At 33.8% G+C, this 18,905-nt stretch overlaps 1 protein-coding gene across 2 annotated transcripts in view; it reads left to right on the forward strand.

The window, feature by feature from the left end:
• Fcho2 (FCH and mu domain containing endocytic adaptor 2) overlaps positions 1–18,697 on the forward strand; it is a 131,062-nt gene extending 112,365 nt beyond the window's left edge. Inside the window, exons 19-27 of one of the 2 annotated variants that reach the window (XM_076857138.1) lie at positions 49–178; positions 2,967–3,026; positions 5,136–5,247; positions 8,110–8,265; positions 8,626–8,758; positions 11,427–11,626; positions 12,316–12,380; positions 15,661–15,825; positions 16,279–18,697. In XM_076857138.1, coding sequence (XP_076713253.1) covers positions 49–178; positions 2,967–3,026; positions 5,136–5,247; positions 8,110–8,265; positions 8,626–8,758; positions 11,427–11,626; positions 12,316–12,380; positions 15,661–15,825; positions 16,279–16,301 — 1,044 coding nt within the window. In that variant the 3' untranslated portion in view covers positions 16,302–18,697. The remainder of the gene's footprint in view (positions 1–48; positions 179–2,966; positions 3,027–5,135; positions 5,248–8,109; positions 8,266–8,625; positions 8,759–11,426; positions 11,627–12,315; positions 12,381–15,660; positions 15,826–16,278) is intronic. The other variant, XM_076857139.1, reaches the window with a different exon arrangement.
• The last annotated feature ends 208 nt before the right edge of the window (positions 18,698–18,905 follow it).

Raw genomic sequence — 18,905 nt, forward strand, 5'->3', positions numbered from 1 at the left:
AGGAAAGAATTGTTTTAGCATTTTGATAAATAACTTTTTGTTTTTAAGCCCAGGCCATTCAGTCCACCTGTAACTTCCAATACCAGCCCACCTCCTGTTGCTCCTTTAGCCCGGGCAGAAAGTTCTTCCTCTATCTCATCATCTACTTCATTGAGTGCTGCCAATACTCCAACAGTAGGTAAGTGGTCATTGTTGATTATGAAATTTAGCATATGAAGGATGAACACTATTTTATATATACATGTATAACATACATATATATTTTTAATGGGCTACTGAAGAATTTAATAATAGAAATATTTTTAGGAAACATACCTACTATTGTTAAACTGTTTATGTTTCCTTTTGTGTTTCAGTCTTTATTATGTATAGGAGAATTTTAACTGTGGCTAGCACTATTAAGGATGAGTCAAGTTGTACGTGTAATCCCAGCTACTCCAGAGGTGGAGGCAAGAGAATGGCAGGTTCAAGACCAACTCCAGCAATTTAGCAAGACCCTATCTCAAAATAAAAATAAAAAGGACCGGATATGTAGCTTAGTGTCAGAGCTCCCCTGGATTTACTCCCAAGTAATTTTAAGAAAAAAATCAGATGTATAAAGTGCTGGTCAATATAAATAGTTGAAGGCAAAATATAATGGTATGCTTTCAACCATGAACTAATAATTGCATTCTTTTGTTTTTTGTTTTGGTACTGGTGATTGAACCCAGGGACACTTAACAGCAAGCTACATCCATAGACCCCTTTATTTATTATTCTGAGACAGGGTCTAACTATGTTGCTCAAGCTGGCCTGGAATTTGTGATCCTTCTGCTTCAGCTTCCCAAGTAACTGGTGTGCACCACTGTGCCCCAGATAGGTAGATGCATTCTTAAGAAACTTTGTGTTTTAAAAACAATTGGGTTCTGCTAGGTGTGGTGGCACATAATTGTAATCCCAGGGGCTCAGGAGGCTGAGGCAAGAGGATCATAAGATCAAAGCCAACCTTAGCAATTTAGCAAGGCCCTGTCTCAGAATAAAAAATAAAAAGGGCTGGGGATATAGCTCAGTGGTTAAGTGCCACTGGGTTCGAGCCCCAGTACTCCCCCCCAAAAATAATAATTGTGTTCTGAAAACAATTGGTTCAGTGAAAGAAAAGGGTTTTGGGCTTTCAATGAATTATATTTTTTATATGAATTTTATATGAATCATAAAGATTTAAAAATAGCTATTATATGAACTATAAACCTAAACCTCATTGAACAAATCCAGTGTTTTACTAGCTCTAGAATATTTTGCTCAAGAATTTTTTTGTCATTATCTTTACTTAGTTCTTCCTATAGATTCTTTTCTCAATGTAATAAGCAAAGCACAAAGCCACTTAAATGCATCAATTGTGTTTCAAGAGCAACACCTGAAGTACGCTAAATGAGCACCAATTCAATAGCGCTCAAAGTGTAGTTGTTGGACCTGCAGCATTTGTACTTCCGTACTTAGTAGAAATGCAGACTTTTAAAAATCAGACAATGTAGAAGTGGGGGTGCCAAACTTTTTACAGCCCTTACAAATGATTTTTATAATGTAAAGTTTGAGAATGACAGTTTTAATTAAGCTGATTTAATTGTATTCAGTTTAATTTGTCAAAATTTACTTAAGAGTAATGTATCTTATCTGTGTGGCCATTGTAAATATAACATAAGTAATATAGGCTAGAAAGAAATATGAAATGTTTTGATTTCTAAATGTCTAAACATGTGACCACCTTATATACCTTCAAATATAGCATTTTTCCATCTTTCAGATTCATGTAAATTGAATATATCTAATAAGCTTGTCTTTTTATTTGTTTAATGAACATTTTTATTTTTGTTTGTATATGTGGTCTTGTTAATTTTGCTTTCCACAGATTTTATTAAAAACTACACACACACACACACACACACACACACACACCCTACTAGAAATTAGGAAGCTATAAAAACTCAGCTAAACCAACCCCAAGTATATATCCAAAGGAATCAAAGTTAACTATAGACATGCCTACATATCTATATTTTTCACAGCACAATTCACAATAGCCAACTTATGGAATCAGCCTAGGTGCCCATCAGTAAATAAATGGATAAGGAAAATGTGATGCATGTACACAAAGGAGTATTATTCACCCATAAAGAAGAATGAAATCATGTAATTTGCAGGAAAATGGATAGAACTGGAGAGCATCATGTTGAAGTGAAATAAGCTAACCTCCAAAATACAACTATTGCCTGTTTTCCCTTATATGTGGAATCTAGTGAGGAAAAAAGACAACATGAAAGTAACAGGAAGACTACTAGAGAAAAGGAAGGGAATGAAAGAGAGCAGGGTAATAGTGGGGTAGCAATGATAAACATGTTATAAGCATATTTGAATATACCACAATGAAATTCATTATTATTTTTTAAAATATTTTTTTAGTTGTCAATGGATCTTTATTTTATTTATTTATACGTGATCCTGAGAATTGAACTCACTGAGCCACAACCCCAGATCCAAAATTCTTTTTTCTTTACAGTTAAAATGCACAAATAAAATTTTAATTAAAACAAAAAAGTTTACATATAAAATCTGTACGTGGAGGAAAAGAAAAAAATCAGGCAGGTAGTCTGGGTAGCCAAAATAAACTTTAGTTCTTTCACATTATCTAGATTATTTAGAAGATTTTCTATTTCTGATGGAGATTTCAGGTTAATTTTTTTATTGAGTAAGTCATATTTATGATTTCAGCTAGTGTTGGCAACAGGAGAACCCCAAGTTGGCGACAGTGTTGATTCAGGCAAGGCAGGTGGATATGCCACCTTTGTACAACAGAGGTCTTTAAATCTAAATCTATGAAGTCTTCTTTGTCATGATGCTTTTTCAGCTCTCTGTTTAGATTTTAAGTTTTGATTCTTCTTGTTTCTTGAAAATGTTTTCCTGCAATATTTTGTTTTATTTAAATATGATAGAAGATGATAATTTGATTGGGACACTCTCTGAAATTGAAAAGCACTGTGAGACATCACCAGGTATTGTATCAGAAGCAAATATATGTGTTGACTAATGATTCTAAAGTGTATCTAAAATACTTTGTTACCTAGTTTTTCCTTTTTCAGCCGTGTATGGTATCTCAGAAATTGAGAATAATACTAAGATTAACTATCTCAAATTTGTGCTAATTGTGTCTAGTTACTGTACAAGATCCATTGATATCAATCTGCAATTATCAAAGATAACTATTTTTGCATTTTCTTTCATTTCTCTCTCCTTGCCTCAGCATTCAGAAGTATCAAAAATAAAAAACAAGCATCATTAAATCTGAATTCTAAAGCTGTCAGAATTAGGGGAAAAATGATTAGAACAGAAGCACAAAGAATGTATCAGCTTAAAAAATTATAATGCTTAAACTACTAGAGCAAAGGCTGTTATAAGAAAAACATGGATAGTTGAAGTTGGGAAAACATAAGTAGGAGATAATTGGGAGTGAGCCTCTGATTTTTACTCCTAAGTTGAAAGGAATTACACATAAGCACCCATTGTTACAGGAAGATACCATGTGCCCTTTACCTCAAATTTATAAGCTCTCTGGACTTTCAAAGCATGCATTTGTCTAAATATTACAAACTTAAGCCAGAATTGGAAATAAAAATATTCTTATTAAGGATACAAAGAATATTTCGCTTCTTAAAAATTATTTATTTAGATTAATATAGTATAAATTTAGAGATTTTTCTAGGGACTTTAATAAATATTTCATATGTAAATTAATTTTTTTAAAGTATGTTTATGCAATATGGATTTGAAAGGTTAACAAAATTAGAAGATAAAACGTGGATCTTCCAAATGTTAAGTAGATTTTTGAGTATTTTTCTTACTTTCCAAAACTTTACTTGGTAGTATTTCAGTAACAAGCATGACAGTTTACAGGGAAGCCGTTTTAAGAATTTTCATATTATTTGCCCAAATTAGAGGATTGAAAGAATAACTAACTTTGAAGATTTCTCTTTCCCTCTGTCTCTCTTCTTCCTGTCTTTCCTTCTTCCTCCCTTGTTCTAGCCCTCTTTTTTTTCCTAGGTCCTCTTGTATGCTAGACATGCACTCTGCCACTATGCTACATCCCCAACCTTTGTAGGTTTCTTTAGATTTTCATAGTCAAAGTAGTAGCAGACATTAATGTTACCCTTGACTGTGTGTAAATATCCATTTGTGTGAGTTACTCAAGGAGAAATAGCAATTCCATATTTAAAACAGGGAGCCCTTAGTATCCACAGGGAATTAGTTTTTAGGACTTCCTAAGATAACAAAATCCATGGATGTTCAAGTCCCTTGTATAAAATGCAATAATGTTTGCACATACACTCCTGTATACTTTAAATCATGTTTAGATTACTTATAATACATTATACAGTATAAATCCTATGTAGATAGTTGTTATACTGTATTATTTAGGGAATAATTATAAGGAAAAAATAAGTGTTCATTAGACAATTTTTTTCCAAATATTTTGAATCCATGGTTGAATCCACAAATGTAGAATCTTCATATGGAGGGTCAACAGTGTAATTTTCCTTAATTAAAAAAGAAAAGGTTATGGGACTGGAGGTATAGCTCAGTGGTAGAGAGCTTGCTGTCTATCTTGTTGCCAAGGATATAGAGAAAATTGAGACCTCTTGAGCACTATTAAGAATATAAAATGGTACAGCTGCTGTGGAAAACAGTACGGCTATTTCTCAAAAATTAAACGTAGAATTACCTTATGATACAGCAATTCCACTTCTGAATAAATGCCCAAAAGAATTGAAAGCAGAATCCTAAAGAGAGTTTTTTATTCTCGTGTTCATAGCAGCACTTATTACAGCGGCCAAAAGATGGAAACAATCCAGCTGTCCACTGACAGATAAATAGATAGCAAAATGTGATGTATACATACAGTGGAACTTTATTTCCTTTCTTCTTTTCTTTGTATTACATTACAATTTGTTTATGCTATATTTTTAACCACTCGGTTTCTCTTTGGGGCATCATTGAAACCAGTTATAGGGTCACTTGTGACAACCTAACATTGTGAATCTGACTGTCTTGGTTTTTAATATATGTCTTCCTGAAAGATTTAACAAATGTTTTTCTATGTATTCTAGGTGTGTCACGGGGTCCCAGCCCTGTCAGCCTTGGGAATCAGGACACTTTACCTGTGGCAATCGCCCTTACAGAGTCTGTAAATGCGTATTTTAAAGGAGCAGATCCCACCAGGTTAATTTTTTAAATACTCCTGTATGTGCTTGTCTGTGTGTGTGTTTGGGGTCAGGATGGGGTTTATGCTGAATTTTAAGTGTTTTTCTTGGAGTTTTTGTAGGTTAGGGTCTTTTGTTTGATTTATTTACATTTTGCTTTCTAATTTCAATATTACCTTTCAAATTTAAAAATCATTATAATTAGTAATAAATGATGGCTTCACCGTATTTTATTTACTGTTTGACTAGTATGGCTGATGGTGTATCTTTGGTGGAAGAATGGCATTTCCTAGAGAGACCTAGAATGCATGTTTCATATGAGACTTTTGCAGAATTGGCTTAGCATCTTACTTTTAAGAAAGTCATAATTAAGCGCTTGTGTATGACTATGATAAATGCTAAGGATACTTTAGTAAACAAAACAATGTTCTCTGCTGAGCTTGCATCATTTATCAAGAAAAAACTATATGTTTAGGTATTGATATATGCTGTGAAGAAAAATAAACCTGGGTAAGAGGGTGGAGAATAGCAGTGAAAGGGTACTATTTTAGATCCATTGACCAGGGGAAACCTTTCTGAAATTAATTTAAGCAGATATTTGAAAAATAGAAGTAAGCCATGCAGATATCTGGAGGAATACCATTCTAGGAAGAGGGAAACAGCAAGTGGAAGGGTCTGGGTAAAAGCATGCTTGGTATACTCAGGAAATAGCAAGGAGAACCATGTCACTAAGTAGAAGTAAACAAGGGGGAGAGTAGTTGAAGATGCAACCAGCGAAGTAGCAAATCAGGTTGGGCCTTGTAGGCCCATCACAGAGAATTTGGAATGCATTTTGAATGAGATGAGAAGCCAAGAAGGTTTTGAATGGAAGAGTGATAAATTGCTATTAACATTTTGAAGGAGTATTCTAGCTGCTCTATAGAGAATAAACTGGAGGGAACCAGAATAGATTGAGGGAGAATGAGTTAGGAGGCTAACTACAGAAGTCCAGGTGAGAAATGATGGTGGCTTGAGCAAGGATGTTAGAAACAAGGTGGTGAATAGACATGAGACTCTGAATGTATTTTGAAAATAGTTTTCAAGGTTTGCTGAGGTAGTAGAATGCTAAATTTGAAGTGCTTGTTATGATACTTAGCCAGGCACCTTAAAGGAGTGGATAGAAAAGTGATTGGAGAACTAAGTCCTGATCTCCTACAGGATTGAAAACAGTTAAGACAAGAATGATCTAGCAAAGGAATTTAGACAGCAGGCAGCAAGAGAAAAGAGGAGAGAACCATTACAGTGATGAAGATACTAAATGAATAATCATTTATTGAAGAAAGATGTGCAGCTACATGTGATGCTGTCAGCAGGTCATAATTTGGCTATTAGCAGTGTAAAGGTCATTGGTGGCTTTCGCAGGAGCAGTTTTAGTGGTGCAGTGGTTAATTAAGCCTGTTTGCAGGAGAGTGTTGGAACAGGAGATGATGCAGATTTAAACTCTATTTGGAAAGAAAAAAATAGATAATTATTTGGATGTTTTGCTCTAAGGGGAAGCAGAGAAGTGGAATGATGGCAGGAGCAAAATAGCTGAATCAAAGGAGGGTTTTATTTATTTTAGTTTTTGTTAGTTTATTTAAAGTTTATATAAATAATCTTTATATAAAACATTTATTTAAAGTTTATATATATACTATACATAAAGTTTATATATCTATATATAAACTTTAAATATAGATATCCCAGCATGTCTGTATACAGATGAGAAAAACCCCGTATTTGTGGAGAAAAGAGAATAGACAATGCAGTGAGAGTGAGATCCTTTGGTATGTAAAAGTTGATAAGTTCCAGTCAGTCAGTGTAATTGACCTTAGGTGCAGAAATCTGTTGAAAAAGGAGAGAAGGCATAAGATACAGATAGATTAGGAGTTTAGTGGTGAAAGTGTGAGGAAGTTCTTTTCTGATTTATTTCTTCAGTAAAATTAAAAGCAAAGTCATCAGCTGAGAGTAGAGGGAAAGGGGATATTACAGTTTAGGGGGAAAAAGAAAGTACGACAAGAGTGACTAGATGAGGGCATGTTTTAGAATTATCAGGTAATATCTAGGGGTACCAGTTCAGAGTTTTGGTTAGGTGGTGATATATTTTTCTGTTGTCACATTCAGCTGTACAGATGTGGATAAGGAGCTAGATTTAGCCCAAACTCTTATTTGACCAAGCAGTCACAGTGAAAGATAGTGGGAAGTGTGAATTTGGGATTTTGGAGGGGCTGTGCGTGGCTGAAGTAGGCTGAAAGGATCATTGGAAGTTAAAGGACTGAAGAACTTGGTGACAAAAAATATTGAAAGCACCATCTAGGTGGATACTGAAATCATTAAAATTATGAGACAAGATTGACAGTGAGCCAGAAGCTCAGATTTTCAGGGTATGAAAGGGAGGGAGTATGGAATACAACTTGAAAGGGAAAGGGGTAGTGAGTGCTATAGTCTGATGCACAAGTTTCAAAGAAAGAAGAAATAGAGGGCAACGAGGAGCAACGAGGAGCAGGAGGAACATGGGTCTAAGAGGGGAACATGGCTACATCTAGGGGTAGTATTCCCAGGGAGATAGTGCCCTTAAGGTAGTTCAGGGGATGGTAAAGAAACATTATTAGTGTGCTTACATTTGTGTTTGAAGTTTAATTCTAGGAAAAGATGATGCTAGATGAGTGTTCTGTTTCTCCTAGAATCATTTTTATGATTAAATTGAAGAAATAATTCATCCATAATTACGATAAAAGATATATATATGTACACATTGTCACACATGTATATACACATACATGTATGTTTTTTTAAACCAAACATGCTTTAATTAGAAATTAAAGTATCTTATTTTAGCACTTACCAACGTTCCCAATTTCAGATGTATTGTGAAGATCACTGGTGATGTGACTATATCATTTCCAAGTGGAATTATTAAAGTCTTCACTAGCAATCCCTCTCCTGCTGTGCTGTGCTTCAGGGTGAAAAATATCAGCAGACTTGAGCAGATTCTTCCAAATGCACAACTTGTGTTCAGGTTTGTGTGTGTATGTTTTGAAGGTTGAAGTTTCTTTGAAAGAAATGTTTATAAGAAATTAATATTTAATTTGAGGACAAAATCAAAATTATTTACTATTATTAAACAGTCTCTGTGGTTTTATTTTGTTTTTGAATCAGTGACAGTTATTTTTAAAACTTTTTGTTTCATTCCATCTTATTTTTCAGGCAAACTTCTTCTGTGTTCGTTCGTTCTTTATCCTCTAATCTGAGTTTTCCTTCATCCCATCTTTGGGTTCATTTCTACTAGTCTTAGAGAATTACTTATCAAATTATTACATAGAGGCAAAGGAAAAAGATAAGTCAAATAAAATAACAAAAATGTTTCTTATGCATATAGTGATCCATCACAGTGTGATTCCAACACAAAAGACTTTTGGATGAACATGCAAGCTGTTACCATCTACCTCAAGAAGCTATCAGAGCAAAATCCAGCTGCTTCGTATTATAACGTGGACGTATTAAAGTATCAGGTGAGTATTACAAGATTGCAGAAACCCTAAATTAAAACATTAACAAATGGAGTCTAGCACATCAGTAAATGAATAAATGTATCTTAGCCAAATGAGGTTCATTTCAGGAATGCAAGGATGTTTCAAAACTAGAAAATCTGTTAATAAATGAGTGGATGATACAGTCAATTTGATAGAATTTGTTTAAAGAACTGAGTAAATATAAATACATAAATTTGTACTTAACCTGAAAAGACCAGTAGCATTAGTCTTAATAACAAAACTAAAATAATTAATTGAAGAGAGGTATGGCAAAGACACTTATTATTCCTATTAATACTAATAGGATTGTTATTGAAGATTTTTCTAAATGTGTTAAGCCAGTACAGTTGGATAAGAGGATAAAATAAGCAGTAATAAATATTGGAAAAGAGGAACCAAAAGTATTATTCTCAGGTGATACATTCCTGGAAAATTCAGGAAAAGTAATTAGGAAACTATTGTGATCTAGGGGAATTTAATAAAGTGACCAGTTTAAAAATTAATATCAAAATTAATAACTTTTTCATTCAGAAAAACTAATAGAGAAAAATACAATAAAAAATAGGAAGAAACATAACAGTCTGTTGACCTTGCATATATGTAGAAAAGTATTTATTCATTTAAGGGAATATTCATGATATAAAAAGTTTAGTTGTTTCTAAATTAAATTTAAATTTAATGTGACTCTGATCAGAGACCCATAGAGATTATGTCTTTGTTTATGTTTGGAGACTTGATAATTATTTTCAAATTCTCTGGAAGACTAGGTCAAGAAATGTTCCAAACACTAAAGTTTTTAGTTTCTTGCTGGTGAAGATGAGGGGATGTGGTACAGGGAAGAACCCTTATACACAGTTAGTAGGGATGTAAATTAATACAGCCACAATGGAAGAAAGCTAAAAATAGATCTACCATATGACCCAGCTATCCCACTCCTCGGTGTTTATCCTAAAGAATTAAGTCAGCATATTTTAAACATACATGATACCTATGTTTCATAAAGATACATATACCTATGTTTATTGCAGTACATTTCACAGAAGCTAAGTTATGGAAGCAGTCTAGATGCCCATCAACAGATGCTCTACCCAGTATGTAGGGGTGTGGCCACTTGTTAATGGGAACACAAATAGAACCTCAGAGAAGGCAGTTGTAGCAGATTGTTGGGTAGATATAATCTTTAATTCAACAATTCCACTTCCAGAAATTTATTCTCAGAAATCATTGTAAATGGGCAAAGATAAGATACAAAGAATATTCATTGTAGCATTGTTTGGAAATAATCTAAGTATATATCAGCAAAGGAAAAGATTGATTAAATGAGTTCTTACAGCCATTAAAAAGAATGAGTTATGGGGCTGGGGTTGTGGCTCAGTGGTAAAGTGCTTGCCTAGCACAGGTGAGGGAGTGGGTTCAATCCTCAGCACCACATTAAAGAAAAAAAAAAATAGAATGAGCTGGCTGTGGTAGCATGTTGTTATAATCCCAGCAATCTGGGAGGCTGAGGCAGAGGATTGCAAGCAAGTTTGAGGCCAGCCTCAGTAATTTAGTGAAGCCCTAAGCAATTTAGTAAGACCTCAAAAAATAAAAAAGGCTGGCGTGCTTTAGTGCCCTGGAGTTCAATCCTCAGAGAGATGGGGGGGGGGGTATTATTTATTTATTATTTAGTGCATGCTAATTGCTAGGAGCAGGACCAGGAGGACAGTACACATAATTAAATAATATTGTTTGTTAGAAGATAATGACATGGAGAAAAGGGAAAAAAAAGTTAAGGAAGATTGAAAGGGTAATTTTTGTGGGGGCCAGGGAGGCAGTACCTGGGACTGAATTTAGGGGCACTCGACCACTGAGCCACATTCTCAGCCCTATTTGTTATTGTATTTAGAGACAGGGTCTTGCCAAGCTGCTGAGGCTGGCTTTGAACTCTAGATCCTCCTAACTCAGCCTCCCTAGCCACTGGGATTACAGGTGTGCGCCACCGCACCTGACAAAAGTGTAGTTTCAACGAAAATTTGTAAAGGGTGGTCAGTGTAGCTTTTCTGTGTGTGTGTGTGTTACTGGGGATTGAACCCCAGGGCCTTATATATGCTAGACAAACATTCTACCACTGAACTTTATCCAGGGTAGCTTTTTAAATGGCTTCAAAAGGAGCCCTTTGAGCAAAGAGTTGAAGAATTGGAAGAAAGTATGTCATTTTTTATGGGTCAGATGATTAAAGTCAACCATATTAAGTTGGAAGTATTGATTGCAGGCTTGTGGAACTGTTTGGTGAATCTCCCCTTTTTCTATTGTTTTATATTTAAATTCTCATTATTCATAAATAATTCTATGTTGAATGTTGAAAAGTTCTCAAACTTTACACAAATAAATAAGAATTATCTGATAATATGCTGGGCATTGTCTCTAAGCTGTCAAATCAGATTTTCAGCAGTTAGAGCCAGGGGAACATGCACCGTATACAGGCACTGCAGATGTTTTGATGTTGGTCATCCCAGGTGTACATGCCGAGAGTGACCCTTTACTGTTACTAGCATCAGTACTCTTATTAGATAGATTTGATTCTGTAAATTCTTATGTTCAAGTATCTGTGTAATGAATATAATTTAATTTACTCTTCAGGCCAAAGACAATTTTTTTCTCTTTAAAGGTATCGTCAAATGGCATTCAGTCCACTCCTTTGAATCTTGCAACATACTGGAAATGTAGTGCCAGTACCACAGATCTTAGAGTGGATTATAAGTACAATCCAGAAGCTATGGTGGCACCTAGTGTGCTTTCCAACATACAGGTGGTGGTACCAGTGGATGGAGGAGTCACAAATATGCAGTCCCTTCCCCCTGCAGTGTGGTAATTTAAATATATTTCTGAACTCCTGCTAAATTTCTATTGCAGCCCACAACTTTTAGAACCCAAGTTTTCAAAATTATCTTACAGAGTTCAAAAGATTTAGTACAGTTTTCCCATAGAAATCATGCTATAAAAAATGCTGTTAATTTTACTAGTCAAGATATAGTAGCCTTAATCCAAAATAATCAGTTTTGCTGTAAATGCCATCCGACTGAATGATTACCTTTAATTGCTAAACTTCTTTTAAAAAGTGATAATTATTCTACAGGGTTAAAAATAGCATTTGGTATATCTCTAGGAACACCTGTTAGTGTTCAGTAGTATTACTGTCCTCTAACTACCTCCCTCCTCTCCTCTGTTAATATTAGTATAGACTCTAACAACTCTTTATATTTGTTTCATCATTTAATAACAGTGTTTTCCCAAGTACCTATTTAAGGTTCCAAGCCACATATACCTATTCAGTTTTGTTTTTTTTTTTATCAGTAGAAACTAGAGAACTTCGATAATCTGGTAAATTTCCATTAATTAAGAAAGAACATTTATTGATGCTATATCATAAACATATTTCTTGGCAGTGTAGTTGTTAATAATGAAAATACTTTAGGTGCTTTTATTTATTAAGTGCCCATGTATGCATAAGTTAATGTATTAGACACTTAACCTGACGATATTTATTCATGTTACAGGAATCCGGAACAAATGAAAGCCTTTTGGAAATTGTCTGGTATTTCAGAAAAATCAGAAAATGGAGGTAAGTATATGCATGCTTTTTTGTGGTGTAACTGAAAATGGATTTTGTTGTTCTTGTTTTCTTTTTGTGTATGTGTGGTGCTGGGGATCAAACCCAGGACCTCAAACATGCTACATGCTAGGCAGGTGCTGTACCAGTAAGCTATTCCCCCATCTTGGGGTTTTTAGGCATTTTTATGGAAAGTTGCCTCCTGGAATTGCGTGCCTTCAGTTCTAGAACTGACCACTAGGTGGAAGTTAACACCTTAAATATACTGGACCAGCTATGATTCAGATTTTTAATTTCTAGATTAAAGGAGCTTTCCCTGCAAGAAAATGAATATGTTTTGTTACAACTTTATAAATATTATGTAAATGCTTCTCATATTTACATAACATTAAGAAAAAAACACCTAATAAAATGAATTTAAAAAATAGAATTGTCTATCCCAGGTAGGTAACCTAATAACTAATTTAAAACTAATTGAACACATTATTTGGTTCATTCTGGCCCCCTAGAAATCATTTAGAATCTTCTTACTTTTTAAAACCTCTTGCCCACCCCAACTTAATAAGAAAGTCTTTCCTGGTTGTTTTTCCTTATTAGAACTAACCATCAGCAATCTTTAATGCTGTGAAGATTATTTTTAAAAGTTGTTATTTGCCTCCTTCAAGTCCGTACCTATGTTTCCAGTAGGAAGGAAAAGTCTATTCTTGCTGGTCACTTCTAAGATCTCCCCTAACTAAATTTAAAATTAGCATATGATTCCCAGGACAATCTTGTGTTTAATATTAAATAGTTTAATTTTCTCTTAATAAAAAGAGAAGTCTTCTTCCTTTTTTGGAATGCTTAATTAGCCTTCAATAACTTTTCCTATTGAGAAGGTAGTTTTGTCCTCTACTCTCTTGGCTTTTCAGATTTTGCTCAACTTTTTCTTTTTAACATTTTGAGCATAATGTTAGTAATTTTTCTCCTACATATTTTTGTGTAAAGTACCATGAGCATTTCTTTATTGTCTTTTCCTTTATACCTGTTAGGCAGAATCAGACCTTTACTAAAGAGGTGTACTTTGAATGAAATACCAAGCTAATCTGCAGTTCCTTTTTTCTGTTTGGTACTTAAAGGTGGCTGTTTTCAGGTATTCAGATACACTGACTTTTACCCTAGTTATGACTTTAGGGAACCACACTGAAATTCCTAGTTTAAACTGGAAGTAAGGTGGACATCCTACCTGCATTGAGGACTTGCAGTCAGCTAGCAAGAAGGGAGGATGTCTTTTCCCCCCACTTAACGAAACTGTACAATAACTCATAAATACTTATCGAGAGGAATTTGTTCTCAAAAATAAACATTTTTTTAAAGAGAGAGAACTTTTTAATATTTATTTTTTAGTTTTTCGGTGGACACAACATCTTTATTTTATTTTTATGGGTGTTGAGGATCGAACCCAGTGCCCCGTGCATGCCAGGTAAGCGCATTACCGCTTGAGCCACATCCCCAGCCCTCAAAAATAAGCATTTTTAACCACATATTTTAATAGTTTCCTTCTGTTATTTAGGTATAAAAGTCTCTGTGAAAAATTCACAAATCTGATTGTACTGTAAAATAAAAATGTTCTGGCTCTGTACCCAGAAAAGGGACAGTAAATAATTCTGAAGTTTAAGAAGTTCCTTAAATTGACTGGTCTTTGCTCCTAGTGTAATTTTCAAGAATTGCAAAAGTTTGGCTGTCTTCCCCTCTGCAGGTAGCCCACATTCTCCCTTGAGTGCATGTATATTTCTTGCTTTACTCTCTCTTTTGAGATCACTCCCATTCTCCCTTGAATATGTATCTACTTTCCTAAATAAACCTCTCAAATTTAAAAAAAGTTTTTAAAAGTTTAAGGAAGACTTGAACAATAGTTAAGAGTTCTGCAGCAGTTCATCTCCACTCTGATCTGTGCCACCAGGCACAATAGAATAGACCAGTGTTGTGACATCTTGTTCCACATTTTTTTCTACTGTTACACTTCTGTACAGGGAATCATACCTAGCAAGTCTTGTCTATTTTACTTAACCAGAAACATGGGAACGCTTCTAGATTCCTACTCCTTTTTCACCTCTTGACTTCAACTCCTAAATATCCTTTAGATGCATTGTTCTTTCCTTTCCCTTGGCCTAGTTCAGATCCCTGTTTCTTGACACCTGTGGTCCTAAATTATTTTGTTGACTTACAGCTGGTCTTCCTATTTTGAATCTTTGTTTTTCCCTTCCTTTCTAGGGCACTAATCGGAGATATTCCTGTCTTCCTTATCATGGGTGATTCCCCAAAGTCCTCACAACTAGTCTAATCTACTGCTCTACACTTGTATCATATTTTCCAGCTATTCTACTATAGATGTAGTACTCTTTTTATACTTTTTAGATGCAGTTCTCTTAAATGCATTGGGCTCTTGAAGATCTCCTGTCTCTGTACCTGTGTAACCATCACCACTACCAGAAGTTAATAGCTTCATGTAGAACTATGTGCTTTTGTGCCTATAGCTTCTGGGAGCTCTTTTACAGCATTTATCATATGTATTATAATTATTGGTTTTAGTGTTGTCAAGGATTAGAGAGTGTGTTGAAAAAAAAATTGTTATATCAAAAGGAATTTCTGAAAACCTAAGGCATGATGTTAGACAAGTAAAAAAAATTTTTTTTTAAAGAAGAGTGAATAGAAAATAGTAATGTTGATAACAATTCTTTCCAACAATAGCTACCTTTCCTTTTTTACCTCTCTGGTCCCCATTATCTGATACTCAACAGTAATTTTGTTTTTTACTTTATCCTGCCTATATATATCCCTACTAGCATTTCCCTTTCTGCTGCTCTTAATTGCTTATTTCTTTCCTTTTGACTTAACTTCAATGTGAATCCAGCATAGGAGTCTCAATAATAACCATCTCTGAAGATTACTGTTAAGAAGATGGAGGGCTGGGATTGTAGCTCAGTGGTAGAGCGCTTGCCTTGCACTTATGAAGTTCAATCCTCAGCACCACATAAAAGTAAATAAATAAAAATAAAGATATTGTATCCACCTACAACTAAAAAAAATTTTTAAAAAAGAAGATGGATTGATTATAAAAAAAAATCAGATTCACTGAATATAATCTAATTTGGAAACAAGATAATGGTTTGGTTTTCCTGTACACATTTTATGAATTTAGAGTGGGACTGATAATAGTTTAGTTTATGTGCTAATGTGATTTAATTTGTTGCGCAATGTATTTTACCTCATTTAAGTTTGTTCTTTCTTATTTATTTGTTTGTTTGTTTTGTAGGTTCTGGGTCCCTCAGGGCAAAATTTGATCTTTCAGAAGGACCCAGTAAACCCACAACACTTGCAGTGCAATTCCTCAGTGAGGGAAGTACCCTCTCAGGAGTAGATATTGAACTTGTTGGCACTGGCTATAGGCTTTCCTTAGTAAAGAAGCGGTTTGCCACTGGTAAGTTGCAATTTTTAATGTACCTGGGAAACATTTGTATTCTTTTTTTTGGTTGGGTGTGGGGACCAGGGATTGAACTCAGAGGCACTCAACCACTGAGCCAAATCCCCAGTCCCATTTTGTATTTTATTTAGAGACAGTCTGAGTTGCTTAGTGTCTCACTTTTGCTCAGACTGGCTTTGAACTCGCCATCCTCCTGTCTCAACCTCCTGAGCCACTGAAATTACAGGTGTGGGCTGCCTCACTCAGCTGAAACATTTGTATTCTAACAGCTACTAAACAGCTGTTAAGTAGTTGATAATCTAAAGGCTTTGAAATTTTTTCCTTGAACCTTGGAAATGTGATTCTAATGTATTCTAAATAGCAAATGGAAAATAGGGGTCTGTGTCTGTGAGCACAATGAAAAATGTCCTTTGAATATATTTGAAACTGTAATTTCTTGGTGTTTTCCAGGACGATACCTGGCAGATTGTTGATGGACCTGAGAAAGTGGTTGGCTTAAGGGAGTAATACAGACCTGCCATTCTGCATTATACCTGTTCTTTCCAAACACTATTGTAACTTATATGATGTCTTTCAAACTTCGACATATTTGAGAGCTAACTACAAACATTAAATCGCACTTTCAAAGTGAGTCATTGTAAGAAATAGCACTGAAATGATTTTGTACGCTGTAAACGATCATATGCAATATTCAGGAAACACATTTATTCCAATTCTCAGTAAAATTGAAGTTTTCATAGGCTAAAATTTTAAATTATCTTCAGTGTCTATGTTTAAAAGGGGGGGGGGGTTATAGTGTAATATCAGGCCTAAAATTTCAGGAGAGCAAGCACAAAATAATTTAGCTTTCCATTAATTTTTAGTCTAAGATAGCTTTGAAATTTCATAAGTTTGATATTGAATGAATATGAACAGAACATGAATTCTAAGTTTTATATAATGTTAATAACTCAGAACACTCAATTAAATTGAGTTATGTGCCATAAGGTAATCAAACCAGAGTTCAAGCTGTATGCAAAAAATCTATAATTTGATTCTCATAAACATATTAATAAGATGTAAATGGTGTTTTATATGATTTTTGAAATTTTCTCAAGTGCAATGTGTTTTAAAAATAAGCTTGCAAAAGACAGCAGAGAAATTTACTTCTGCAATTAACTTTATAGAACTTGTGATTGTTTTGATGAATTAATGGTGTAGATTTAATTTATTTTTATATGGATTGCATAATGTGTGCCTTTTAAAACAATAACAAAAGACAGAAACGTGCCTAAGTTTGTGTTCATTAATGTGCCTCACTTTTTTCCCCTTACAATAGATCTCTTACTCAGAATCTTACAGTGGTTATGAATTTTTATAGGATATTTGCAATTTTTGTTAATACCTTTGGCATTCCTTTGGGAAGAGAATTCAGAACAACTAAAGGATAATTTATACTTCAGAACCCTGGCTCACCTTAGTGATACACTGTAGCCACTAGACAGAGAAATAACCCTAAGAGAGTATGTTTACAGGAGGAAAAAAATTACCTTCAGATATTTGACATTAACCTCATCAAAAGTATGTGAAACAGATAAATTCTGAAAAACTATAATGGTAAATTGGAAACTGGTATTTTAACTCTCAATTAAGCATTTCCCTCAACCGTGTTTATTATCATTTTTAAACTGATTATATTGTGAACATCAGATTTGTAGTATTGTATGAGGAATACATTTTTTAAAGATTATTTTTGGCCCCAGAGGGAGAAGTACTATCACTTGTTTTCATTTGAACAATTGGAAAAATTACCAGTTTGTGTGTTTTTATTATTTAATTCCTACATGGTAAAAATAGGTAAATTATTTGAAGCGATAGATTGGATTCATACTAAATAGTAAAAAGCCTAACTTTGTATTCATGAAATATTTTAAACAAAGTTTCATAATTTACAGATGAGAATTTATTTATAATGACAAAAAAACAGTGTCATTCATTTTGCATAGAATTGATAACTTGTGTTATATATGATAATTTATATAAAACCACTAATTGTAATATTAAGCTTTACAGAAAATAAAACCCTATCACTAGACATTTATGTAACATCTTGCTACATTCTAAATATGCAGAAACTCTACTCCTTAGCAGTATGTAACACAGTATGTGCATTTTTATATATCCAGTGTTAACCCAATTCTAAATTTAGATTTGACTAAAGCAACACATAAGAAAATTTGCTAAAATTTTAGTCTTTACTAAATAGCAAAATTAGGATTTCTAACTCTTATATTGTGCTCTTTTAAATGCCAATTACAGTCCTTTACTGGAATTTTAACTGTAAGTCTGCTTTGCAATCAAACTACTTTTATTAGGCAGTTAATATTTCATTATTGGAATTCAGATACTATTATACTCACCATGTTTGTTTTTAATCAAGTATTACCTTTAAAATGTACAATTAGTGAAATGGTTAAACTTCTGCACTTTCTTAATTGCCACAGTTTTCATACCAAGTGTTGATACATAAATTTGTATTGGGTCCAGGTTACAATTTTGAAGCCATATGAGTTTATACTAATTTTTTTTTCTTTAAAAAATTCACTAATAGTGTAAAAAAACCAGATTTTTGATGGGAAATATGTCTAGCAAGCTGGTTCTTGCTTATGTATAGTGATAAACTTTGTAGCTGCCTCTTTAACCAAGATTTTGTAAACACAGAATGCTAACAAATATGAGTTTTTAAGGATTGTTATTTACTACTTTGGATTGTAATTAGAACAATGCACATTTATCTTCCAAAATTTTGTAAATATTTTTGATTTTTTTTCATAAAATGTAAATTTTACATAAAAGTTGTACCCTTAATAAACATGTAATATATAATTTATCAATTGGTTTTTGTGTTTTTGTATGCCTATTTGTAGTAATAGCTTGTCATAGATGTTAGGACAATGCAAGCCAGGCAAGAAATGAATAATTGGTTTTGAACTTTATACAGCCATTTGTGCAGGTATACAGATTGAAGTGTTACTTAGTTTTTATTGGTCATGTAGAAAACTACATTTGGAGTATATCTCCAAAATGTTGAAATTGTC

Source organism: Callospermophilus lateralis, chromosome 5 (assembly GCF_048772815.1).
Source record: "Callospermophilus lateralis isolate mCalLat2 chromosome 5, mCalLat2.hap1, whole genome shotgun sequence".
Lineage (NCBI taxonomy): Eukaryota > Metazoa > Chordata > Mammalia > Rodentia > Sciuridae > Callospermophilus > Callospermophilus lateralis.